The 26,787-nt window shown below is 50.5% G+C and overlaps 1 protein-coding gene across 4 annotated transcripts in view; it reads left to right on the top strand.

Moving 5' to 3' along the window:
* The window catches only part of LOC112068186 (DNA polymerase zeta catalytic subunit), a 47,431-nt gene that overhangs the window by 16,456 nt on the left and 4,188 nt on the right, over positions 1 to 26,787 (top strand). For all 4 annotated transcript variants that reach the window (XM_024135257.2, XM_024135259.2, XM_024135258.2 and 1 more), the window contains 23 exons: positions 6,619 to 6,808; positions 7,158 to 7,232; positions 9,129 to 9,292; positions 11,010 to 11,145; positions 11,385 to 11,479; positions 12,530 to 12,634; positions 14,448 to 14,532; positions 16,263 to 16,408; positions 16,996 to 17,124; positions 17,354 to 17,588; positions 17,850 to 17,992; positions 18,128 to 21,998; positions 22,201 to 23,084; positions 23,450 to 23,538; positions 23,815 to 23,940; positions 24,052 to 24,244; positions 24,393 to 24,504; positions 24,797 to 24,912; positions 25,113 to 25,231; positions 25,440 to 25,558; positions 25,731 to 25,872; positions 26,258 to 26,502; positions 26,604 to 26,712. In XM_024135257.2, coding sequence (XP_023991025.1) covers positions 6,619 to 6,808; positions 7,158 to 7,232; positions 9,129 to 9,292; positions 11,010 to 11,145; positions 11,385 to 11,479; positions 12,530 to 12,634; positions 14,448 to 14,532; positions 16,263 to 16,408; positions 16,996 to 17,124; positions 17,354 to 17,588; positions 17,850 to 17,992; positions 18,128 to 21,998; positions 22,201 to 23,084; positions 23,450 to 23,538; positions 23,815 to 23,940; positions 24,052 to 24,244; positions 24,393 to 24,504; positions 24,797 to 24,912; positions 25,113 to 25,231; positions 25,440 to 25,558; positions 25,731 to 25,872; positions 26,258 to 26,502; positions 26,604 to 26,712 — 7,628 coding nt within the window. The remainder of the gene's footprint in view (positions 1 to 6,618; positions 6,809 to 7,157; positions 7,233 to 9,128; positions 9,293 to 11,009; positions 11,146 to 11,384; positions 11,480 to 12,529; positions 12,635 to 14,447; positions 14,533 to 16,262; positions 16,409 to 16,995; positions 17,125 to 17,353; positions 17,589 to 17,849; positions 17,993 to 18,127; positions 21,999 to 22,200; positions 23,085 to 23,449; positions 23,539 to 23,814; positions 23,941 to 24,051; positions 24,245 to 24,392; positions 24,505 to 24,796; positions 24,913 to 25,112; positions 25,232 to 25,439; positions 25,559 to 25,730; positions 25,873 to 26,257; positions 26,503 to 26,603; positions 26,713 to 26,787) is intronic.

Here is a 26,787-nt window from a genome sequence, read left to right as displayed (position 1 = left end):
TACCCTCACGCCTTTGTTTATTCTCTGTCGCTCTAAAGCAAAACAATTTGCATAGGCACTTTGAAGGATGGGTGATTGAAGGGACCCGGTGTGCATTATCGCTGTGCCTAAATTGCAGTGGTGTGTGTGTGAGATGGAGGGGGTTTGAGGAGGATGGTGTATGGGGAGGAGGGGGTGGCAGTGGGCGGGTATCCGGACAGAGGGTAGTTAATGAGCAGCATCCTAACACACACGCACACAGTCACACGCACAGTACAGGCTATACAGTGGTGTATGAATGGAGCACAGGGCTAGGTAGAGCTGTAAATAGATCAACATGCTCATCTCCTTGCTCAGCAGCCCCTGTCTGTGTCCTCTCCACCTCTGCTCTGCTCATCAGCAGACTCGCTCCTCGCAGCCAGGCAAGGCCAAAAATAGCAGCACCCCGCCTCGATGTCTGCCTCTCTCCTCCTCCTCCTCCCTGAGTGTCTCTACCACACACACACACACACACACACACACACACAGGCACAGTGTGATCAGAGTCTCTCCACAGCATGGCAAACACACTGTTTACTCCTCCTGCATACCACCAAACACCACTTCATAAATTGCTGTGCTGGCAGCATTTCAATAGTCTCACCCAGGACTACCATTAAGTAGTGTCTGCTAGAAGACCTGTATACCATACTGGCCAGTTATACTGGAAAAATATATATAAACACAACATGGAAAGTGTTGGGCCCATGTTTCATGAGCTGATATGAAAGATCCAAGAAATGTTCGATGTGCACCAAAAGCTTATTTCCCTCAAATTCTGTGCACACATTTGTTTATATCCCTGTTAGTGAGCATTTCTCCTTTGCCAAGATAATCGATCCACCGAACAGGTGTGGCATATCAAGAAACAGCATGATCATTACACAGGTGCACCTTGTGCTGGGGACAATAAAAGGCCACTGTAAAATGTACGTTTTTGTCACACAACACAATGCCACAGATTTCTCTAGTTTTGAGGGAGGGTGCACTTGGCATGCTGACTGCAGGAATGTCCACCTGAGCTGTTGCCAGAGAATTTAATTTCTCTACCATAAGCCGAATCGTTTTAGAGAATTTGGCAGTACGTCCAACCGGCCCCCTAACCGCATACCACTTGTGTGGGCGAGCGGTTTGCTGATGTCAACGTTGTGAACAGAGTGCCCCATGGTGGCGGTGGGGTTATGGTATGGGTGTGCATAAGTTAGATACCAAACACAATTGAATTTTTTCAATTTGAATGCACAGAGAAACCGCGACGAGATCCAGAAGCCCATTGTCTTACCAGTCATCCACCGCCATCACCTCATGTTTCAGCATGATGATGCACGGCCCCATGTCACAAGGATCTGTACACAATTCCTGGAAGCTAAAAATGTCCCAGTCCATCAATGGCCTTGCATACTCACCAGACATGTCACCCATTGAGCATGTTTGGGATGCTCTGGAATGACACGTTTGACCGCGTGTTCCAGTTCCTGCCAATATCCAGCAACTGCGCACAGCCATTGAAGAGTGGGACAACATTCCACAGGCAACAATCAACAGCCATCTCTATGCAATGTCCTGCATGAGGGAAATGGTGGTCTGATCCATGCCTACTTTTAAAAAATAAATGTTTTAAGGTATCTGTGACCAACAGATGCATATCTGTAGTCCCAGTCATGTGAAATCCATCTATTTTTTGGGGGCCTAATGCATTTATTTAATTTGACTGATTCCCTGAAATGAACTGTAACCCAGTAAAATATTTGAAAATGTTGCATGCTGCTTTTTTATATTTTTGTTCAGTATAGTTTATAAAGCAGCGGCATACATTTCTCACCCACCCCCGCCGCCACCAGCGGGTGACTGGAGTAAATCCCTCAGACTAGAGCGATGTGATTTAAAGTAGTCATTCATCTCTTTTCTTTCTCCTCTTCCCTTCACTGCAGTCTCTGTTCTCTCCCTCCTCCTCCTCAAACAAGTATTTTCCCCCTCTCTCCCTCGTGTCGTGGTGCAGGATGGCGTCTGTAGTGAACCCGCGGAACTGAACCGTCGCGTGAGATTCGACACGCGGACACCCTCCCTCTCCCATGGGTGACTCCATCTGCACGATGTAGACTAGAGACAGGCACGGCACATTGATATTCCCTCAACATATTCCCGTTTTTATTACCCTGAAGTCTAATGTAAAACGAGACCACCCCCCCCCCGGCGTTTACTGTGATGTGTTTTAGAACGGCCGCGTGTCTGTGCGAGGAGTTATGACGCACCCGCCTGCATTTAAAACTCATTAGAAGGACGGGAAGATAAACGATGGCGCAGATCTTTGCTAAGCAAGCAGAAGCTTTATTGATCGACAGTATCTTCATGCGGCACCCATTAGTTTGTTCCTGCCATCCGTCCCTTCTTCTCTCCGTACCATACAGGGCTATGGGAAGATGTCTGGTCAGTCAGGCCGCTGGTGGGTTGGGCTGTGAGGTTCTCTCTCTCTCTCTCTCTTTTTTTGTTGCAGGTGCTCTGGCAGGGATAGAGGGAAACCGTGACTCTTATGAAGCAGCATAATGGGTAGGGGGGTTAGATTTGATGATGCCAGGTGCGTCTCTTCCTCAGACTAACTTGCTCTGCCTTTCCCTCTGATCGTTCTCTCTCTCATTCTTACTCCCTTTCGCTCGCTTTCTTACTCCGTTTCGCTATTTCTTTCTCTCGCCCCCTCTTACACTTCGCTCGCTCTCTACCCCAACCCCCTTCTGTCGCTCCCTGGCATTGAGATGGACGATGCAGGAGGCTCTCGCCAGATGTTGAGATACCAGTGTTAGGTTTCCATGAACCTTTCGTCTCCCCGCTATCCTGCCCACAGTGTTAGGGACTCGGTACATGACCAGGCAGATATTATGTCCTCGACATGGGCTCAGGCTGTGTTAACGAGCCTCCACCACGGTGCTCAGTTCTGTTCTCTCAACTCATTAGAACATCTTGGCCTTATTCTCTTGTTACTGTAAAACCCAGTTGGTATTTTGTCCATAATCCACAGTCCCAATCCCTAACCAAGTTTTGTCCATGTTCTTTATTACTCTGGCCCAGAGGCAATAGCAGAGGGGATGTTCCCCCGTACAGACCCCCATCTAAGAGGGACTTGCCCTCCCCCTGCATCCCTCGCTCCCTCCCAGATTCCCCCTCACTCCGAAGCTACATTCATCTGTGGGTTGTGCCTCAGGGCCCAAATTGTACAGAGAGAAGGGTTCTATACAGCTCCACACTCTTGTTCTGTGTGACCCGGAGCTTCCTGCAATCAATCAGGTCCAGTCCAGCGAGAGCATGAATGGGTATTCATCAAGATGGAGGATCTGAGAGGCTAGTTGCGCCGCACACACGTGCATGCAAACTCTCACACACATACCCCCCCCCCCCTGCACACACGGACACACAGGCTACTGCTGCTGCTCCATGCAGTGAGAGGGACTCCTATAGACCTGTCTGTCTGTCTGTCTGTCTGTCTGTCTGTCTGTCTGTCTGTCTGTCTGTCTGTCTGTCTGTCTGTCTGTCTGTCTGTCTGTCTCTTCACAGACAGCAGCAGTGTACAGTAGCAGCTAGCAGGCAGCACTCTGACTGTAACTCTACAGTACTGACAGACTGGAGCTGCTGCTGTAATGCTGAGTCATTCAGACCCGCCGCCTGCTGCAGACCTGGAGGAGGAGAGGGAGGCATAGGAGAGGAGACGAGAGAGAATCATCATCGCTGCCTCCATGTTCCTTCCTGTAGATAGTTTCTATAGAGGACTCTAGTGTCCCGCTTTAGCATGGACAGCGCCATTGAGGACTTTCCCCATTTTGAAGTAGTTAACTGGGTGGGAATTCCTATGGGTTAAGGAAGGATCACATCATTCCATCCTGGTCATCAGGAGGGATCAGCCAATGAATTATATTTGTGACCAAACATTCCAGAACTGCAGGTGGCAGTAATTCACAAATTTGGGCTTTATTGCTGTTCAAACAATGCACTCCTGGTGGCAGTGTGAACTCTTTCAGTTTGTTTCCCAACTCGTAGAAGAAGAATAAAATGGACTACTTCAAAATTGAGATGTCCTCAATTGTGCTGACCATGCTCTAGCAGATGCCATAATGGGACGGCTGCAATGTTACGTCCTCTATCTAACTCTATGATAGGGCCCTGTCTGCAGTAGCCCCACAGTCCCTTCTCCTGGTCTGGTTCTCCCTCCCATTAACAAATCAGGGAGCCCCGCTCGGTCAGGGGGGGGGGCGGTCAGGAGCTGACGGGTGGCTGGGGACTACTCTCTACTCATACAGGAAGAGAGAGAGAGAGAGAGAGAGAGAGAGCAGCCCTAGGGCCTAGACCTCAGTCAGTCACAACTCCCTCTTTCATTTCCTCTCTCTCCCTTAGTCTCTCTTACTCTCTCTCACTCTCTTTCTTACTCACTCAGTCTCTCTAAGAGACCGAGAGAGAATCTGTCTCTCTCTGTCTCAGTCTCTCTTTCTAAGAGACCAAGAGAGAGAGAGACAATCTGCCTCTCTCTCTTTTTATCTCCCTCTCTCACTTTATTTTTCTTTCTCTGTGTCTCTCTCGCGCTCTCTCGTGCTCTCTCACGCTCTCTCTCTATCTCTATCTTTATTTCCTCTCGCTCCTTACCGGCCAGCTGCGTGGAAAGAATCACTTGTTTATATTTCCCCGCTGTCTGTCAGGGGCTTGTGCTGCTTGCCGGCTTCCGTTACCTAGCAACTGCAGTAGCAGCTTCACCAATGGCGTTGGCTGTGTGTGTGTCTGTGTGTCACGACTGTGTTCGCTAGCAAGGCACATATCCCACACACACACACACACACACACACACACACACACACACACACACACACACGCGTTCCCAACTGTACCTAGCCTACCTCACAGCTCCTTTTGTCTGCCCTCGACGCCCTCGACTGGCTCCATGCCAGTCTACCTGTCTGTCTGTCCTTAGAGAAGACACACTCTGCCTAGTGCACTTTTCCTGCCTTGACTGTCTGTTTCTGTGGTGGTGAAAGGACTGGATGTCAGATGAGGCCGTTCTATGTCGACGTGAAGGGTTATTCATCGGTCTGGTCTGCTCGCCGCGTTGAAACTGAAAGCAATTCACATGCTACGTTGTTTGCCACTGTCGTCTGTAAGGGGTTTCCCTGGAGAGCTGCTTTCTCTTGGTCGCTGTCTTGTTTGCCCTCACCCACCTCACGATGACATAACCCTATCTGTTTCTTTGTATATTTTGACCACTTCCCGTGTCACCCGCTGCATGGTTGTAGAGATATGCAGGATGTTGTTTTTGCGTAGGCTGTGTTTTCTGCAGAAATACTCCATGCCACGGGTTCAGATTGAACAATTGGGCCCAGGGAACTGCGGACTGCTGCGCCTATGCACTTGACAGCATCTGTCACGCAGCGGGCAGGACCAGGCTGGGGGAGACTACAGTGCCAAAGCCCCCCCCCCCCAAAAATAGAACTCCATTACCCACAACAACCCCTCCCCCGCCCCTCCTCAATTCCCCTACAAATGGTGATATTAAGGGACCGTGTGGCGTTCTCTGTGTGGGTGCGTGAGCACATGCGCGGGTTTCCTAGCGGACAGATGGGGCTGACGTGTGGGAGAGGAGAGGCTCTGTACTGCCTCCTCCTGCTGTCAGTCCTTCCGTCTCATCTGGTCTGCATGGTCTCTAGTCCCCGTCCCACAGCCACATGGTCCCTATTCAGAGTAGGATGGTATCGTATTACGTATCTGATATTAGGCCTGGAATAGCCCACACCTGAACAGGACTACCAGTCAGACAGTGAGGTCTAGATGGCTTGGCTTCCTTTTTAGTTCTGTCACACACAGAATATTTATTTATTTACGCAAACTACACGACTTCATGATGACCTCATTCCACATCAGTCGCCCCCCCCGTCTCCCTCCCTCATGGAGACAGTCCCCCGTCTACTATCCAGTTGGTTAGTAATGACGGGCTTGACATTGTGGTGGCGTGCACTCATGATTCAAGGCTCCTTTTACAGACCTTTGTTGTTTTTCATCAGTCTGTCTGAGCAGGGCTTGGATGGCTGCATTTCTCTTCCCGCGGTTGGAAAGTGTGTACGAGCTATTTTACTGGACCCCCCCCCCTCCTCCTCTCTTCCTTCCCTCAGTAGAGAGGCCAATCTGTCTCCATTGTGTGCATGTCTAGTATTAATAGTATCTTAGTAAAATCAGTCATGTCACTGGCAGACTACGTCACCGGCTGTAAATATGTTGTTTAAAGTCGGCCCGCTTTTGCTTTTTGGTAAATTAACTATGTGTCTGACTACTACGTGAATTTAGTTTTATATCGCTGTATAATGCCGAGTGGCTTTGTGTTTTGACTCTGTGCAGTTTCACATTTGTTCCTATGGGTTGAGGTAACCAACTTTTTGTTGAGTTTGACACAGTAGCTCTGCCACATGAACACACACCCTCTGTCTGAAGGACCAGGCGGACCAACGCGAACGGCCATCATATCGCCTCTGACCACATAACGTTGTTTGTTCATTTCCCGACGATTCTACACGGTGAATGAAGGATTAGCCTACCACTGTCTCAACCAGACTCTCTCTCTCCTCTCTCTCTCAGGTCAGAAGACCTGTCTCCACCTCCATGGCATCTTCCCCTACCTCTATGTGCCCTACGATGGCTACGGGCAGCAGGCGGAGAGCTACCTGCGTCAGGTGGCCTTCAGCATCGACAGGGCCCTCAACGTGTCCATGGGAAACCCCTCCTCCAGCACACAGCACGTCTTCAAGGTGGCACTGGTCTCCGGCATGTAAGTCTCCGCTCCCTCTCTTTTAGCTAGATCACTGTTCCTTAGTAGGGTCACTCAGTACACGGCGGAGGCTCTTTCTCAATTTGGTTTTCCTCCCATCCTGTTTCCTCGCCTCCTTCATCAAACCTCATTGGAGGAGATGACCCAAGGTTCCTCCCCTAGGGCATTCTCCTCCTATGGGTTTTGAGTAGGAGGCGAGGAGAGAAGACACGAGGAATCAAGAAAAGACACATTGAGAATGGGGCAGAGTCTGAAGGCTCACATGTTCATGTTAGAAGGAGAATGGTAGGTGAAGTCTGTATTGTGTTGTTTTCCCAAGAGGTTCTTCTGACTGTGTTCCCCCCCACAGGCCTTTTTATGGATACCATGCCATGGAGAGGAAGTTTATGAAGATCTATCTGTACAATCCTCAGATGGTCAAAAGGTGAGGAGCGTGTTCTACTGTTTTTGCCTTAGCTTGCATTTCTCACCAGTCTGTTGACCTGTAATAGCCTATATGTTAACATTCGCAATGTGTTTCTGTTGTTAGAGAGGGCTATGCTCTCTGTCTGTAGGCTAGCCTGTGTGGACATGACTATGATGCTCATTCTGCTGATATTGATCGGCCCGCTTATGTAGTACAGAGCTCTCGCGGTGTGTGTGTGTGTGTGTTTTAGACAGTGTGTGTGCGTTCAGACGGAGAGACAGAGAGACAAAGCGAGTACGTGTCTGTTTTGTGTGAGAGAGAGTGTGTGTGTGTGCGTGCACACCGGCTGTTATTTAGCTGCTGAAGCTATCAGTCACTGCGAGTGGAGTCGTGCTACTGCACTGATTCCGAGAGACGGGACAGAGGAGAGAGCGAGCGAGAGACACTGAGGGAGGAGAGAGCGAGCGAGAGACACTGAGGGAGGAGAGAGGGAGAGCGAGAGACACTGAGGGAGGAGTGAGAGAGAGCGAGAGACACTGAGGGAGGAGAGAGTGAGAGAGAGACACTGAGGGAGGGAGAGAGGGAGGAGCGAGAGACAACTGAGGAGGAGAGAGCGAGAGAGAGAGACACTGAGGGGAGAGAGAGCCGAGAGAGAGAGACACTGAGGGAGGAGAGAGAGAGAGAGAGCGAGAGACACTGAGGGAAGAGAGAGGAGAGAGAGCGAAGAGACACTGAGGGAAGAGAGAGAGAGAGCGAGAGACACTGAGGAGGAAGAGAAGCGAGAGAGAGAGACACTGAGGGAGGAGAGAGAGACGCGAGCGAGAGACACTGAGGAGAGAGAGAGCGAGAGAGAGACACTGAGGGAGGAGAGAGAGCGAGAACACTGAGGGAGGAGGAGAAGCGAGCGAGAGACACTGAGGGAGGAGAGAGAGCGAGCGAGAGACACTGAGGAGGAGAGAGCGACGAGAGAGAGCACTGAGGGAGGAGAGAGCGAGAGAGAGAGACACTGAGGAGGAGAGAGAGAGAGCGAGAGACACTGAGGGAGGGAGCGAGAGAGCGAGAGACACTGAGGGAGGAGAGGGAGAGCGAGAGAACACTGAGGAAGAGAGAGCGAGGGAGAGAGAGACACTGAGGAGGAGAGAGCGAGAGAGAGAGACACTGAGGGAGGAAAGAGAGAGCGGAGAGACACTGAGGGAGGAGAGAGAGCGAGCGAGAGGACACTGAGGGAGGAGAGAGAGCGAGCGAGAGACACTGAGGAGGAGAGAAGGCGAGAGACACGTGAGGAGGAGAGAGGAGAGAGACACTGAGGGAGGAGAGAGAGAGACACTGAGGGACGAGAGAGAGTGAGCGAGAGACACTGAGGAGAGAGAGAGACACTGAGGGAGGAGAGAGAGAGCGAGAGAGAGAGACACTGAGGGAGGAGAGAGCGAGGCGAGAGACACTGAGGGAGGAGAGAGACACTGAGGGAGGAGAGAGACACTGAGGGAGGAGAGAGAGAGAGCGAGAGAGAGAGACACTGAGGGAGGAGAGAGAGTCTAACTGGCACACTGTCTGCTCCCAGCCTGAGCCTCTGTCTTGTTCCAGATCAATCACTGAATCAATCAACTCTCTCCGCTCTGACCTTTAAAGGGGAACTGTCACTGTGGCCTACATTATTATTATGGATATAGGACCAGCCAAAAGACTGGCGGGAAGTTTCAAGTTTGAAAAGTAAAATTGCTTGTTGTCACAGTTTCTTTCCAGCGACTAGGACTAGGTGAATGCGTTTTTGAATGAAAGCATATCAACTCTGGAATGAAAGCCTCTCTGGCTCAATCTTTTTGGAACACATAGCTTTTTCTGGATGCAAAGTACATCTAGGAATAGCGTACAATAACGTACATCTAATATATAAAACTGTGTGTGTGGTTCCAGGGTGTGTGAGCTGTTACAAGGAGGTGCTGTGATGAACAAGCACTACCAGCCCCACGAGGCCCACATCCCCTACCTGCTGCAGCTGTTCATCGACTACAACCTGTACGGCATGAACCTGATCAACCTGGGAGCCGTCAAGTTCCGACGGAGGCAGCCGCGCAGAGGTAAGGGACGGCCAGGAACGGAGTAGGGTGCTTAGGAACCTTGTCACAAACCTGGGACCTGGCTGAGTGGTGTTGCGGGACACCTTTTTCTCTTTTTCTGTTGCCTGTTAGGTGTTGCTGAGGGGTGCGCAGTATGCCCAGTCGTAACGGTCCAGAGCTATGACTGGGCGGGGTGTGTAAGAGAGGAAGAGCTGCCATGCTTTGTCGTGATGTATTTGTGTTCTTTACGATGGCCTTGAGATGCTTCGGGCAGCCGCTGTAGTTCTCGTTCTCTTTCTCTCACACACACACACAAACCTTATCCTCCTAATGCATCCTGGTCAGTGTGTAATTTCCTAAAGAGTGGCTAGCAGATAACACACCCTTGCTTTACAAAGACCTGACAGGCTTTCCATTAAAAAAAATAAATAATAACAAAAAAGGTGGACTTCTTCAAAGATGACACCTCACCAACACACAGAAAAGCTTAGAGCGTAAGAAAAGAGTGCGGGAGAAGACTGGAAGCAATGGGGTGTGTGGCAGACTAGAGGAATAACTAGCATTCTGGAACACTGCACGTCTGTTGAGCATACCTAACAAAAAGTGATGGCACACAGAAGATCCAGAATAGAACACTAGACCGACAACCCCACCCCCCTTCCCGTCTGTCACCCGATCCAGGAGCCTGAAGCACATTCTTGGTACTGCTGCTGCGCACCTGTTTTTTCACCTGAGTTGGATAAACACCCAGCCATCAATGTAGAGAAATGAACAGTAAAGTCTTGAATATGGATGTGTTTACTTGTGACCTGTTGAACTCAGGCTGTTGATTGAACTTGCACTGTACACAGCTGTTTAGTATTAATATTACGTTCCACATCGCCTCTGCCAACCAGAACAAAACCACAGACCGCTAGCCAAGCTGGGACAATCGATATCTCGATTGAGGGCCGTGACGGTCAGATTTCCTCCCGTCATCCCAGGACGTGAACCTTTGACTCACGAGGCCCCTCGCAGTAGCAGGGCGAGAGTGGTAGAACAGGGGGAAGTTTCACAGTGGGATTGGAGGAGCAGGAAGGTTTCCCTCAGATCTGAGGGTTGAACTTGGCCTTGGCTTCACACTCGCCTACGCCTGATGGTTGGGAATAAAGCGGTAGATTGGCCATTTTCTGTTTGATCTTGACTAAGGCTTACTGAGCTCTAATCCCGGGCCGCTCTGAGCCGATATGGGACAGGTATCTCCGCTCTGCAGTTGTCTTCATGCCTGAGCGAGTCTCCTGGGCGTAGAGGAGGCAGAACCCAGCATGACACCACCACGCATGGAAGGGTTAATGAATAGGCCAGGAAACCCCCCCCCCCCCCCYGCTTCAGATGAACAGGTTCTTAACAATGTTCACGCAACACTCTCCCCAGACAAAGAGAGGGCCACTTCCTGGATTTTGACGCAATCAATGGAAAATGGGTTGCAAAGAACCAAAAAGTACAAAGGGACTAAAACTCTGCGATAATGTACACCTGTTTTATATTCTTCTTTGTACAACACCTAGTTGAAAGGGAGTTTGTAATCTGGGATCAAGTGAAGACGATGACAAAAGACCTGGGATTTTAGAAAGCTGTGTAGATCCAAATAAATTGGAAATACTGAGCTGGTATGCTTTTCTTTTTGCATTTTGCTGTATGTTGAAGACATGATTCACATGTTTTTGTGTGTCTGTGTGTGCACGTGTCTCTTAAACAGAGGGATTTCCCCCAGATCGCCAGGGCTGCAGCAGCATTCCAGGCACCAGCCCCTTGAAGAGCCCCTGTACCTCTAAACTGAGTGACAGTACGCTGGGAGGCATGTTTGTCCGCTGGGAGGAGGATGCCATAGCCTGGTGAGCCACGCCAGCACAGACCGGCTCTAATTACATGTTGTGGGCCAATGCAGCGTTGTGTTTTTAGGTCTTGTCTGTACATTTCTTTCCGTGTAGGATTTAGTGTGTATGTATCCATGTTGTTTGCTCACCTTTTGCTCTCTCGCTCGCCCAATCTGCATTATCTCCTTCTATCTTTCTCCTTTTCCTCTCTACCCCCCCCCCCCTCCCCTCTCTCTCTTGCTGACTCTCTGATGCAGTTCCCTGGTCTTGGAGGATGTGGAGAAACAGAGCACATGTGAGCTGGAAGTGGATGCTGTGGCTGTAGACATCCTCAACCGTCTGGAGATAGAGAGTAAGGACGGCGAGAAACTGGGAAACAACGTCTTTTAGTCATATATAAAACCGCCAGTCAGACATTCCGACAGACGCATGAGGAGAGACTGAGGGGACGGGTTGGTTAATGACTCCACTGCTCTGACTATGCAGCACAGTCGAGGAATGAAGGCTTTTCCTCGTCAAACCTTGGATGCGTCTCAAATGGCAACCTATTCCCTATGTAGTGCACTACTATGTAGAGCCCTATAGGAGCCCTATATAGGGTTCCATTTGGGACCCCTGCCTATGTAAGCCAGATGAGCGATGGAGGCCTTCTCCAGATCAAACAGTCTGTCTCGCACCCCACTGCCAGGCTCCTGCTCTCCAGCACATCAGAGCGTTAGATCAGTGACCACCCGGGCCAAAACAAACACTGTCCACTCACCCTGTCTCTCTGTAGTCTCGTCTGCCTCAGACCTTCTGTGGGGGAGAGAGGGAGAGCGAAACAGGGGGGTGTAGGATGGAAGACTGGAAGAGCAGATTGAACTGGGAACATAAAGCAAAAATAGAACGTTCTGTTAAACATGCGTGAATATGCATCTGCCATTGGAATGTGTTCCCAGACCTCATAGTATCTCAATCCAGTATGAACTATTTCTACAGTCTTTCTGCTATTCATGATAAATGTCAGGAACAGAATGACACAGCAGAATCAAAGTGTTTGGTTGTGTTTTAGATTAGCTGTGCTCAGAATACGGAGTGTGGAAAACACACACACACACACACACCATTATCTGGCAGAAAGGGGGTCACGCCAGGGCAGTCCACATATGTGCCTTCAGCAAGTAGATTTTCCATCTGCTCAAAAAACAGACATACAAACTCACTGTTGAAATGGTTTGAGGAATGATTCTGATTTCGAGCGCTTGTCCAGTTTTGAGTGGTTAGTGGTGATCTGAGCTCTTTAACTTTGTGTGCGTCAATGTAATCTTTGAAACAAAGGCCCTCATTCAACCAACTGTAGATGGGAAATGCAGAGGCCCTCATTCAACCGACTGATCTATGCCGACACTGTGTGTGTGTGCAGATCAGATTGGCAGCAACCCTGGCCTGCAGGCCATCTGGGAGGATGAGAAGCAGAGACGACGCGAGAAGAACCAGTCATCTCAGATGGAGACCCCACAGTCACAGGGTGAGTGAACCAGTCATCTCAGTGACCCCACAGTCACAGGGTGAGTGAACCAGTCATCTCAGTGACCCCACAGTCACAGGGTGAGTGACTGACAGCTATATACCTCCTCACAGCCCATTCCTCCATTAGTCAACACCACAGTTAAACGTCCAGCAGGTCTACCTACATGCGTGTCGGCTGAATATAAAGGTGACTGACAAAATAATGGTAACACAAACCTAGTGTCCTAATAGCGAGTTGGGCCACCACGAGCCAGAACGGCTTCAATGCACCTTGGCATAGATTCTACAAGTGTCTGTTGGAGGGATGCGACACAATCCTTACACAAGAAATTCCAGAATTTGGTGTTTTGTTGGTGGTGGTGGAAAAAAACGCTGTCTCAGGCGCCGCTCCAGGATCTCTCATAAGTGTTAAATTGGGTTGAGATCTGGTGACTGACACGGCCATGACATATGGTTTACATCGTTTTCATGCTCGTCGAACCATTCAGTGACCAGGATAGAAATGCTTCACCATAGGTTGAAGGCGATCACTCAAAATGGCTGTGTATTTATTGGCGTTTGCCTTTCTCTCTAAGGGGTTGAGTTGACCTAAACCAGGGGTTTCCAACAGGTAGATCGCGAGCTACCGGTAGATCGCAGCCCGCTTATGAGTAGCTAGCCAATCAATTCTGAACGTACATGCATTTTTCCATCACAAACTGTCATAAACATAAAGCTCCCAGTTGATATCGAATCAAAAGCCATATTGACATTTTCCCACCCCTGGTTAGCCACTATTAGCTTAAAAAGCCAAATGTAACACAATATCTGCTAACTAATTTCCAGCAATATTGCCCATCTGTCTGTGTGTTTGAACCGTGCTTTTGTCTATCACGCCGTATGTAGCCAGTTAGCGTTGCTAATGACCACGTCTTTTGGGTAGAGTAAACAGAGACTTTCCACCAAAACCTTCTCAATTAAATGTTAACTGCAAAGTAGGCTGTTTGCATGGCTGTTTGTTTCATTTGGGTGGCTGTTGTTTTGCAAAAAGGGGAATTCCAGTTTTTCCTGGCTTACATTTCTTTCTTCTGATGTGATTTAAGCATTGACTCAGAACATCAATTTTTGTTGTTTCTCTATGAATATTTGTTATATTTACAGAGAAATCTGAATATAATTTTATGGGGCTGGTCATGCCAAATAATGTTTACTAACCATTATTTTACCAGGTATATTGACAGAAAACACATCTCTTGTACACCAAAGACCCGGGGAAGGGTTGCAGGGTAGAGAAGAGAACAAAAATGAGTCGCTCGGGTTATGTTTTTTAAAGTAGCTCTCATGCTAGAAAAGGCTGGCGACCCCTGACCTAAACCATGCCAGGAAAATACACCCCACACCATAACATAGCCGCCAGAACCCTCATCTACTCAACTGTTTTTGTTATTTTTGCTGTTACCTGTAAGTCAATGCCAGTGGAGGCTGCTGTGGGGAGGACGGCTCATAATAATGGCTGGACTGGAGCAAATGGAATGGCATCCAACGCATGGAAACCATCTGTTTGATGTATTTGATACCATTCCACCTATTCCCCTCCAGCCATTACCACGAGCCCGTCCTCCCCAATAAAGGTGCCATCAATCTCCAGTGGTCTATGCCCCATATTATGTGCCATCTGCTTGTTGGAACATGCATCGACCAGGTAATAAATAATCTAGGCTCGTCTCTGTCACGATTCATGCGTATCTGAGTCTGACTGCTGTCCCGTGTGCATCACACATACATCAATGTGTAATAATTGAACCTCTGCCTGCGTTTTGGTGCTCCTCCAGATCGTGGGTTTGTCGCCTCGACGGAGAGCGAGAGGGCCTTCATGCAGAGATTCAAGGAGATCCTGAAGGAAAATGAGTTTGACGTGTAAGTAACAACTTTCCCCCCCAAGCTTGCCGTCTTTAAGCGTGGGAATGGCTCACCACAAGAGTTTCCCGTAGTCTTTAGGGTAACTTGACTGTTAGTCATCGTCGGACAAACAGTTGCTCAACATTGCGTAAGTGGATAGCTGTGCTTTGTTTGGTTTGGGAAGTTGAGAGGGGGCGGCAGGGGTGGTCTTTGAGAGTAAACATCTGCTGCTTTCAAGACAAGATGTCTACCGCCGGAGAACACATAAGTTGCGTTTAGAGAGAATCTACATCTGGTCTGTCTTTCATTCTTTATGTTAAAACGGCTACTTATTTTCCCCATGCCTTTTTGGTTAGTGTATTACTGTCTTTGTCTCTATGAGATGATGACTGCATGCCTCTTCCTGGTTCATCTCAACACTGTCAGTGGCTGGGCCATAGAGGATGGAGGGAGGGGGATAGTCCAGGGTTGATGGGGTCATTGCTGTCTAATATCCCAGGGCTCTCCCTGTTCCCCCTCCTTGCCGAGCAGAAAGAATTTCCTGTTATAAATAAAAGTACAGTTGGCCCGGTGTGTGCTGTTACATCAGGTCCAGATGGCTCCTACTCACAAAGCTAAGTTGATACCAATGGGTAGAAAGCGGGAGGAAAGTGAAACGGCTCTATCAAAGGCCAGGCCAGTATGGGAGCAGTTTGGGCTCTGGCACAGGGACCCGTTTCCTCTCACGTGATGGAGCTGTGGCTTGGCAGCACTGTGACACACACACACACACACACACACATTCCCAGATCACAACTCTCACTGGTTGGCTGGCGTGCTCTCGCATGTATACACATTGTCTTTGATTTGACTCTCTCTCGCTCTCTCTCTCTCTGTCTGTCTCTGTCTGTCTATTGTACATCTAAAGGTGTCCACTACTCTCTTAGGTACTTTTTTAAAGCTATTATTTAGTTGCTCGCTCTCGCTCTCTCTCTCTCTCTCTCTCTCTCTCTCTGATTGTTACCACAGACAGACAGGCAGGCTGTACTGTAGTAAGTACAGACGAGCAGAGTTTGCGGAGGGGAGGAGGCGGAGTTGGGAGCTGAAATGTTTTAATCGCTGCAGGAATCTCCTGGCACCTGCTGGGCTCCCTCGTTTAGCCACCAAAGTCATTAGCAACGAGACTAATTAACACCAGATCGAGACAGTCGTGAGCACAGAGGCCCGTCTCTGGAGCCCCTCTGCACTCCTTCATCCACCCCACGATAAGAAATGAGACATACAGAATAGAATATTCAATAAATAAAAAAAATTGGGGGGGGTGAGATAGGGAACTACTACCTGCATTGGTTGTTCTACCTTTTGTGTTCCACCTTGCATATTTTTCAATATTTCGTTGAGTTGATAAGTAGTGAGTTGCTAAGCAATGCAGGGGTGCAGCACGGGACAAAGTGGATGGCAGAGCCTGATAGGGAGAGGCATCTGGAGGAGAGCCCAAAAGTACTGCTGGCCACCTGCCAGCTTTCCATTCATACCTCCTCCTACACACACTCCCTCTTCTCTTTCTCTCTATCCCACACTCTTCTCTCTCTCACTCGTCTCCCTCTCGCACGCACACACTGCAGCCATATCTCCTGATTAAGACAATAAGGATTGCTAATCAAACATGACTGCTGCAGCGCTTGGTCTCAGGGACCTCGTCTATGACAAGTAATAACCTTAGCAACAGTCTCCCTTTTGAACGGTCTTATCCCTCTTTTTTTAAATAGGACTCAGTCTGGGTCTGTGGATGACGCGGCAGAGGAGCAGGATCCATCCCCAGCTGAACTGTCTCTACACCCTGATGTCCTGACCCCAGAGCTGCTGCAGTGTACACCAGCCAACCTGGTGGCGGCGCATAGAGACTCCCAGACAGGTGAGCAAGGCGTCTCCGTCTGCCCACTGGCCCTCTGCCAGTCTAGACACCAAGGGGGATGTGACGTTAACTTTGCTCCCAATTCTCCCAACCGACTGGCCCTCTGCTAGACTAGACAGTAAGGGGGGTGTGACGTCAACATTCCTCCCAATTATCCCAACCGACTGGCCCTCTGCTAGACTGTCTGTCTGAATGCCAGAGAAGGTGGATCGACATTCGTCCAAATGATATCCTATCACTGCTACTGTGACTGAATTTCAAGTGTGACACAGTGTTGATCTACATTAGCCTAATCTGCTCGCTCAGTCTGCCAAGTCTCCCGTAGGACCAGTGGAAATGCTAGGGAAGCAAGGCGACTGGCACACACGGAGACAGAATGGAGTACGGCCGGGCCTCATGCTGAACCACTCGCTGTGGCTGTGTCCCAAATGACACCCTATTCCCTGTATAGTGTATGACTTTTGACCAGGGCCCATAGGGTTCCGGTCAAAAGTAGTGCCCTGTGTAAGGAATAGGGTGCCATTTGGGACACGTACACTCTGTTTGTCAGTAATGATAACCTTCTCTCCCTCTCTCCCGCCACTCAGACACTAAAAGGAGCCGTGGTAAAGACCAGGAGGAGGCCATTGTGGACGAGGAGGCCATTCTGAGTCTGTTGGAGAGCAGTCAGACCTTTCTCCCCCTCTCCCAGAAATCCAACCACTCACCCATACTAGGTAGGCAAACACACTGTACTGTGTTCATCGGATATATGGAGAACAGCTTATCCTACTGCTCTTATGTCATTTTAGTTTTTTGAAAAATCTGCTTTTAATCAACGTATTGTTTATATAGCATCACCAATGGCAGTTTTTAAACTCTGGGACCTAGTTATAACTCCAGGCCAAAAGCAGAGCATCCAAGTCTGGAGATGAGTGACCTCCAAGGTATTTCTGTGTGTTGCAGACAGCAGCCAGGACCATGCCATGGTGAACCTGCTGGCAGGCCTGGAGGATGATGGGTATCGGGCGGCCCCTATGAGGCAGAACTCCCAGCATTCCCTGCCCGGGGGAGGGAGCGCTCACTACAACAGTGACGAGGAGGAGGAGGGGCCAGAGCTAGAGAAGGAGGAGGCAGAACTCAGTCTGCTGATGTCACAGAGATGGGACAGCGACCTTCCAGAACAGTCTTCTAGACGGAGGTGACTGATTTCTTATTTTCTTTCTTTACCTTGTACGTCTTTGCCTTGCTCAATATTAACTTATTAATTATGAGTTCAATATTAACTCAATAAAAACACCTAATTACATAATTTTCTTGTTTCTTGTGTTGTCACTGAATTCACAATGTTAAACAGTAAACACTTTTGGCAGTCAGATGAAGGTCACCTGCGGTGAGCCTTGACTAAATAGTTTAAGCGACGCCTCATTGTTAAATCAATGTGTCTTATCTCCCTCCGTAGACCTGGTGTGAAGGAGGCAGAAGAGAGCTTTAGTGACGAGCCCCAGGACTCGTCAGATGAGGAGATGGAATGGAGTGGGAACAACTCTCTTTTTGCCAACCTGTCCATTCCTCAGCTGGATGGTGCTGCGGATGAGAACAGTGGTGAGTGATAAGAACGTAATATAGATGATAAACTGCAGCTAACACATCGACGACACATCTCATTGACTCCTGCCTTACATTCCTGTCACTGTATTGAGATGTTATGTCTCCTCTCCTGTTATATTTCCTCTTTAGATTCATCGGTAACGGACAAAGGCTCCAGGACCCACTCGTCCCTCACCGTCACCGATAAGATCCTGGGGAAGAGGAACCCCTTTCCTGGGGAGACAGTCCACCTGGAGCCCCCGTCTTCAGCCAAGATCCTCCTAGACCGCAAACACCCGGAGCACCGGCAAGCCCTCTCACAGGACACAGAGGAACCAGCTGATAAGCACTTCCTCTCCCTCAGCCAAGACAGTCATGAGTGTTCCACAGGGTTCAAGGTGAATAAAGAGATACCTTACATCCAGCCGGTCAAACACCCCATTCCCTGCAACATCGCCAACCAGGCCGAGGTCTCTCAGATCTGTGTGGACAAAATGGACGTAGTTCGGCCTCTGTACACCTACGAGAAGAAGACGATGGCTCTGGATGAGTCGGATCTGGACGTCTTTCCGTTCGGCAACGGGAAAATCACCCAGAGCAGGAAGAAGTACAGCAGCATCAAGAATGTGGAGAAGAATCGCCTGTCCATCCTGCAGAACCACAGGAGCTTCTCCCTGTGTTACTCTGAGCTGAGGAACTGCCCCAGCAAGACAGAGCTAGAGCTGGGTCAGAAAGACTGTAAAAGCCCCATACCGAGGAACAGTATAAACCCAGCCCCCTGCCCCATAGAAGAGGACGAGCTCATTGCCTCGAGGGAGGGTGAGATGGGCCGAGGCAGCGAGGAGGGGGACATGGGCGAGCTGAAGATCCGGTACGAGGACTATCAGGAGAACAAGACTGAGAGGACCATAGTAGCCCAGCAGGAGGCACACTACAAGTTCTTCCCCAGTGTCATTCTCTCCAACTGCCTTACCAGGCCCGCCAAGAAGGTGGTGGGCAACAAGTTGACCGACGGCTGCGCTAAGCTAGAGCAGGCAGAGCCACGCAGGTCCAGGCTAAAGCTGGGCAAGAGGAGGTCGGCTGCAGCAGCCCAGAAAGCTAAAGCGAATGCTGGGGAAAGCCTAGCCTCTGACAGCCAAGTGGGCATGGCCTTAACGTCCATCATGCCTGCCTGTCCTAAGAGCACGGACACAGTGGCAAAGTCAGTCATAGAGGAGACTGGACCCACAGCACCACTCCCAGAATCGCCTGCTCCTGCTCCTGCCCATTCCCCTGCCCTGGCCCCTTCCCCTCTACCAGCCCCTGTCGTGTCCCCTACACCGGCCCCAGTCCCTGCCAGTCCCACTGAGGCGTCTGTGGAGGCCAGGTTGGCCCCACTGCCTGAGCTCCCTTCTAAAGTGACCGGCACCAAAGCCTCAGGTCTGCCTGGCAGCAAGTACACCCTGAGGGCCAAGCGCAAGATGAGCTACGACAGCAGCGAGGACGGGGAACACTCGGGCACCTCTCGCGTGAAACACCCTCTGGCCCTCCGAGACAACTACGTCCGCTTCAAAGACAACTATATCCTCAGCACGCAGGAACTCAAGTACCAGAAACGACGGAAGATGTCCAGAAAGGAACCAAGGGAGCCACCCATCATCATCAAATACATCATCATCAACAGGTTCAAGGGTCAGAAGAACATGTTGGTGAAGATGGCCAAGGTGAGTGCTGAGGAGCAGCGGGTGGTGCTCACACCAGACAAACTGAAGACGTACACTAAAATGGCCCCTCTCAAGACCTTCTGGCCTAAGGTTCTAGAGTCTTGTGCAGTCAAGTTTCCTCTAAGTGAGCCCAAGGCTAATAAGAAACAGCCCAAACGAAAGGTTAAGGTCAACACCACCACCACTAAGAAAACGGTCAGTGGCCCACCCAAACCTCGAGTCAGACTCAGGCAGGGGGGTGAGAGGCCTAGAAGGACTAAAGGCCTTAGGAAAGCCTCGACTCGGCCCTCTCTGCCATGCCCGCGGCCATGTTACTGTGAACTGGCCAATGACCACGCCACTGAGTACTCTGATGTGATGGTGGAGTTGGGTTATCTGTCTGAGAGATCCCCTAGCCCCACTGATTCAACCCCGCCCCGGTGTTGGTCGCCCAGTGACCCCCTTATGGAAGCCATGTCCTCTGATGGGTTGATGAACCCATTAAATGATCCCTGTCTCAGTTCTGTGTGTCAGGAAACCCCCCCAGAGTCCTTAGGCCGAGGTGTGCGGAACCGAAGCCGGACTGCTAAACCTAGCAGCCCAAGAAGACGGACTAAGTCTGCTAATAAGCTTTCGGCGGAAGTCAAAAAGGAGAGTGCCACGAGAAGGAAAAGTAGTACTGGGACTCCACGGAGGAGAAAGAAAGATCTAGAAACAGTTGATGGGACTAGTGTGGGTGGTGACTCTACTAACACCACCACAAGAACGCGAAGGCCTCGTAGGAAGAAGCAGGCTGAAGAGGCTGAACAGCCCCCTGTAAAAAGCAGAGACTGTGACAGTTCCCAGCTCCTCTTCCCAGAGGATGTGTTGCCTCCTACTGAATCCTCTTCAAAGGCCGTACCACCCTTTCAGCAGTCAGCTAACAAAACCAGCCAGATCATTGACGGCTCCCATGGGGTCACTGGCTCTAAATCCCTGTCCCAGTTCATTGAACCAAAGTCCGAGGACTATGAGACCTCCATCATGGAGGTGAACCAAAGTTTTGCTCTCAAACTCTTCCAAACGCATCCAGGCCAACTGCAGGGTTGTGCTGTGAAGGCAGAAACTACAGTTGATGAGTGCACACCCCCTCAGGTGAAATCCCCCATGGTGGGGAAGAGTAAGGGCGCCCCCAAATCAGGGTCCCCCCACTCAGGCCTTAGGAACGGGGAGGCCCTACCTGAGGATACCTCTGGCCTGGCTGTTCTGAAGAAGCTCCTGCAGAAGAGGCAGCAGAGAGGTGGTCAGTGCCTCCCAACCCAGACAGTGGGCACAGAGATCTCCTCCTCCACTACAACACAGCCCCCTGGCCCCACACCAGACCCTGCTGCAGCCAAGCCACCAAGAGCCAGGAAAACTCCATCAGCCACCCCACGGAAACCCCGGGTCTCAAGAACTACAACTCCCAAGGAGAAGAAGCCCAGAAGCAGGAAGGGTAAGGCGAACTCTCAGCCGGAGTTACCTGTGAAGCAGGAGCCACCTATGTCAGACGACAGCCCAGTGTTCCTGTCAGACCCAGGCCTGGACAGCTGCTACTCCATAGAGGACAGCCTCTCCCCAGAGCTCCCACACAACTACAACTTCGACATCAACGCTATCGGCATTGGCAGCCAGACAGAGTTCTCCAGCCTGTACATGGGCAGCCAGTTTGTTCTGACCGACAAGAATCTGCCTCAGAAGTTCCTGAGTGACATCACCCAGGAGGCCATCCCTGCGCTGGCGCTGAGCATTGAGAAGAGGCCTGATAGGCTGTCTGGGTCTGGGGAGGCGCTCCAACGAAGCTTGTCTGGACCTCTGAGTCCTGACCTCTTTGACAAGCCAGAAAACGGTGAATCTGTCTCCAACCATTTATCTTCTCTGGATTCCGAGAGGTTACTGAGGAGCAGAGAGTGGGGAACGTCCCTGGGCAAACTCCACGGCCTCAGCCACTTCCAGGGCTTTCACTGTGAGAGGAAAGAGCTGCTGTTCTCTGCCTTCGACCCCGTCTTACCGCTGCCTTTGAGCTCTGCGTCTTTCGCAGACAATGAAGGATCACCGACCGGGGACTTACTGGAGGGGAATGATGCTTTGACGTCGACCACGGCCAGTAGTTCTCCGCGCTCGGTTAACTCTATATCCCAGTTGAAGACCAGCAGCCAGCTCCTCAGGGGGACAGGGGGGGGAGCCCACATCCTCAAGCCCCTCATGTCCCCTCCCAACCGGGAAGAGATCCTCACCACCCTCCTGGACCTGGAGATGTCTGAGGCCACCTTTCAGGAACCCTTCTGCAGCAACCCCTCAGATGCCCCAGGGAAACCCAGGTAATATGCGATTAGAGCTTAGTGGTCTTATTTGATTTGATTTACTTTTTAAAGCACTTTATGACAACTACTGATGTGAAAAATACTTAATACATTTGATTGATTGATTCAAGGGTTAAACGCTACACACAATATATGTCTGTGACTAAGGCTGTGTTGAGGCATAATGTTGTACGTCATTCAATAATTTTTTCTTCTCCAGGGAGGTTGGTGGACGTAAGTTGACGGTGGAGACCAGGTTGGCCAAGGAGCTGGCTGAGTTCAACGGGGACCTATCCCTGGAGGGGCTACACTTCTGGAAGACAGCCTTCTCCGCCATGACCCGGCCCGGCTCCTCTCACACCCTGGGAGCAGAAGCCACCAGAGACCAGGCCCAGCTCAGCCCCTCTTCAGCCGCGGACCAGAAGGTCATCCTGCTGCCCTGTAGGAGCGCCCCCAGCCGCGAGCGCGTCCAGCTATGGCTGGAGGCCAGGAAACAGTACGAGCATCTGCAGAGGGGCAGGAGAGACATGGGAGCACTGGAGAGGGGAAGGTTAGAACAGATAAGAGAAGAGCAGCAAACGGACAGGACTGAACAGCCCACTCTGCTCCATTGTCCAGCTTTGAAGGAAGAGGAGGGGTTTGAGAAGCCCTCCGATATCAGGACTCAGAGGGACAATCTCTCTCTACATATATCACCTGTTGAGGGGGTGGAAACTCAGGACAGCCCCAGAGGAGTGAAGCCTGTATCAGAAATGAACACCAGGGACCCTGAGGAGGAGTACTATGGTAAATCCATCTCTCCAGACTCACCAGACCTGCCGCCCTGGCAGCAGCCCACGCAGCCCAGCCCCTCGGGACTAGATGGAGTAGAAGGGGAGAGAAGAGGATCAGATCTAGGGTCACCCTTGTCCCCCAGGCTCTGCACCTCCCCAGAGAGGAGCGAGGAGAAGCACTTCCTCAGTCCCTCTCCCTTGCCTTCCACGAAGAGCCGGGGGGACAGGGAGAGGACCAGCCCCCACCTTCAGCTCCACAGCACCCCAGTCCTCAGGAGACGCAGATGCAGGGGCGAGTCTGAACCTGTGTGCAGCACCCCTTTGACTGAAGGTAAGCCCCGTCATTCTCCGGCCGCAGGCCGTCAGCACCTATCACTCTTCATCCTGCCTCGGCCGCTAACACTAACTCCGACCGTGGGAAATGGCATTAGCGATAGCATCCGCTGTCCTTCCCGCCGTAAGCTTTCCTTTACTCCAACTTTCTTTCTTACCTCTGTGTGAAATTTTTATGGCTGCTATTAATGACTGCATAATTGACTAATCAAGCGTACCGGAATTGTTAATCTGTCACAGTCATTTATTGAATTAGCTTTAATAGGAGGAAGCCGCCTGCATGCGGTTGTTTTGTCCTCTGGAATGTCATTATGCGTCGAACCAGCACCCTGAACTCATTTTGGGGTTTCTGTTCAATCCCAGACGCGGAGTCCCCATCTCAGAGACTGCAGCACAGGAGAGGGGAACACACAGACACCCTGAGGAGAGTGCTACTGACCACACAGATGAAGGTCAGGACAAACACAGAGAATTTAAGCTCCTGTTCTTTTTAGGCCATTCACTCAAAAAAAAACTATTTTTTTTACATGTTGGCCTCTATACATTAATGAGCTGTGTATGGTTTCAGAATATTGATGAAGAGCATCAGACAAGTAAATAGCCCAAGACACATTACAGATTTAGCGTTGATCATTTGAATCCGTCGCCTTTACTTTATCTGCCCGGATACACCGTTCTCCCTTTTTAACGTTATGTGAACGTGCTTTCCCCTCTTTCTCCGTCCCCAGAACCAGTTTGCTGCTTTGAACGTTACAAAGAAAGACAACTCTCAGATCGAGGGCCCCAGCATCAGCCATTCATACGGATTCAAAGTCAGCATGCAGAACCTCCAGGACACTAAAGCCCTGCACGAGGTGACACACACACACACACACACACACACACACACACACACACACACACACACACACACACACCGTAGTGGTACAGAAGGAATGTGACATGCTTTTCCTTTTCATCTGTAGGTGCAGCACCTGACGTTGATGAGCATGGAGCTTCACGCGCGAACCCGGCGGGACCTGGAACCCGACCCCGAGTTTGACCCCATATGTGCCTTATTCTACTGCTTCAGCTCTGACGCACCTTTACCTGACTCAGACAAGACGCAGCTGACTGGGGCCATCGTGGTGGACAAGGACTGCCAGGACAGTGGCCAAGGTGATGGGTCACTCCCTCAGTCCCTCCCGCCATGCTGTGGATGGATGGACCACACTTGTCTAACCTGGCTTCAAATATTGCCATTGTGTACACGGTCATTGTGCTTGGATCTGAAAGAACAGCGTTTTGTGTGTGTGTGTCCTCCCAGGTGTCAGAGGAACAGCACCCCTGCTGGTCAGATCCGGGGTCTCAGGACTGCAGGTCACCTACGCTGTGGATGAGAAGCAGCTGTTCCAGGAAGTTGTCACAATCATGAGGAGGTACCGTATTGGCTCCTGTGGTTTTGACCTTGGTCCTTACATTGCGAAAAAGGAGAACTGAAGCACACCAGTGGCTTTGTTGGACACCTGATCGGTTGTTAAATATTTCGCTGGGTGTTCATGTTCCCAAGGCTGACAGCGCATATGCAAATTCACTGTTTTTGATTTAAATGTATGTTATACATATTCATATCTTGTTTCCGTTTCTATGAAATCTTATCTTTTCTGTTTTGGCCACTGTTAAACATGTGTACTGTGGCTGTTAACATGAGTCCCTGTTCTGTCGTGGCAGGTTTGACCCAGACATGCTGGTAGGCTATGAAGTCCAGATGCATTCCTGGGGCTACATCCTCCAGCGGGCATCAGCACTCAACTTTGACCTGTGCCAGCAGCTCTCCAGGGTGCCAGGTAGGGTGGCACTCACCCTTGCCCTCTCTGCTGCCACAACACTGTATTGAAATAATATTGGCTCTCATACAGAAACGTCAAGCAGGTTTCTCCCTGACATTCTACAGCCAGCCATTCCGGCCAGGTCAAAGGAGAATGTGTCTCGATGTCGTCTGGCTGCTCCTCCGTCGGGTGTAGTGACGTCTGTCTGTTGTCCTCAGGTGACGCCAAGGAGAACCGTTTCGCTGCAGAGAGGGATGAGTACGGAGCAGACACCATGACGGAGATACACATCATCGGCCGCATCGTCATCAACCTGTGGAGGATCATGAAGACTGAGGTATCTGCTGCCGCTGCAGACAGCATCAATCGCTTAGAATCGATGCTGCCAACCTTTCCACCGTATAAATGAGCTTGGTTCCCTTTTTCAAAAAAATAAATCTAAATCAACAGTGTATAGCTGCTGATCATTTGGTTATGAATCTTCTCATGTTGGTTTCTGGGGTCATTTGTAGGAGTGTATTTCCTTGTCGTTGTTTTTTAACCAGGTAACGTTGAACAACTACAGTTTTGAGAATGTGGCCTTCCACGTCCTACACCAGCGCTTCCCCCTGTACAGCCCCCGCACCTTGTCGGACTGGTTCGACCACACCTCGGACCTGCACAGGTGGGCACCGCACCGACCCACCCACCTACCTGGCCGCTCTCTCCTTTTCACTGTGCTTACATTATAACCAGCGTCACTCTGTTTGGGGATCAACTCTTTTATTGGTTTTGCCGAAACAAGACCATATGGGTTGTTACACCTGCAGTATGACTCTGTGTTGTGTGCCTGCCAGGTGGAAGATGGTGGACCATTATGTGAGCCGGTTGGGCGGCACCATGCAACTGCTCCAGCAGCACGACATCATCGGCAGGACCAGCGAGCTAGCCAGGGTGTTCGGGATCCAGTTCTACCACGTGCTCACCAGAGGATCCCAGGTCAGGAACCCACCGGATCTCAGAAATGTTGGGCTATTGGCTATGGTGTGGATTGGCACGCTGCGTTGATGTAATGTTTTGCTCTGCAGGTGCTACGTTTTCTGGTGTTTCACTCACTGTCTCATTTAGTGTCTTATGTGGTTTGACCACTGCCTTTCAACTATAAGACGAGTTCAGAAGGCACATCAGGACAGTTGGAAGTTCAGGATGAGTTTCTGTCTGGCTCACTTCTACCGCCTGCTGTGGTAAACTAGAAGGTGTTTAGGAATTGGTGATGGCACATTTTGTCGAGACTGCGCCAAACCGCATGGCGTACAAGTTGTCAGTGATCAGTCTGAGAAGGTCCACTCTGCCCTCTCTCCTCATCTCTCTCCTCTCCCTGCAGTACCGTGTGGAGTCCATGATGCTACGCGTGGCCAAGCCCATGAACTACATCCCCGTGACGCCCAGCGTGCAGCAGAGAGCCCAGCAGAGGGTGCCGCAGTGCATCCCGCTGGTCATGGAGCCTGAGTCGCGCTTCTACAGCAACTCTATGGTGGTGCTGGACTTCCAGTCGCTCTACCCCTCCATCGTCATCGCCTACAACTACTGCTACTCTACCTGCCTGGGCCACGTGGAGAGCATGGGAACGTAAGACACCTACACACATGCATGCATGCATTCACCCTCTAGATTTGGTAGAGTGAGATGTCAGTCTAGGTACAGAGACCGATCACTGTGTCATGTTTCAGGCCCGATGAGTTTAAGTTTGGCTGCACCTCCCTGCGTGTCCCCCCTGAGCTCCTCCACCAGCTCCGCAATGACATCACCATCTCTCCCAACGGCATCGCTTTTGTCAAGGTACAACTCTTCTGATACCATCACTTTTTCCTTATGAACGGACGGTGGATTTTGCTGAAATAAATTAAACTGTTA

Source organism: Salvelinus sp. IW2-2015, unplaced genomic scaffold (genome assembly GCF_002910315.2).
Source record: "Salvelinus sp. IW2-2015 unplaced genomic scaffold, ASM291031v2 Un_scaffold211, whole genome shotgun sequence".
Classification (NCBI taxonomy): Eukaryota; Metazoa; Chordata; class Actinopteri; order Salmoniformes; family Salmonidae; genus Salvelinus; species Salvelinus sp. IW2-2015.
The sequence above is the reverse complement of the archived record's forward strand: the minus strand, read 5'-3'. Positions and strand labels throughout refer to the sequence as shown.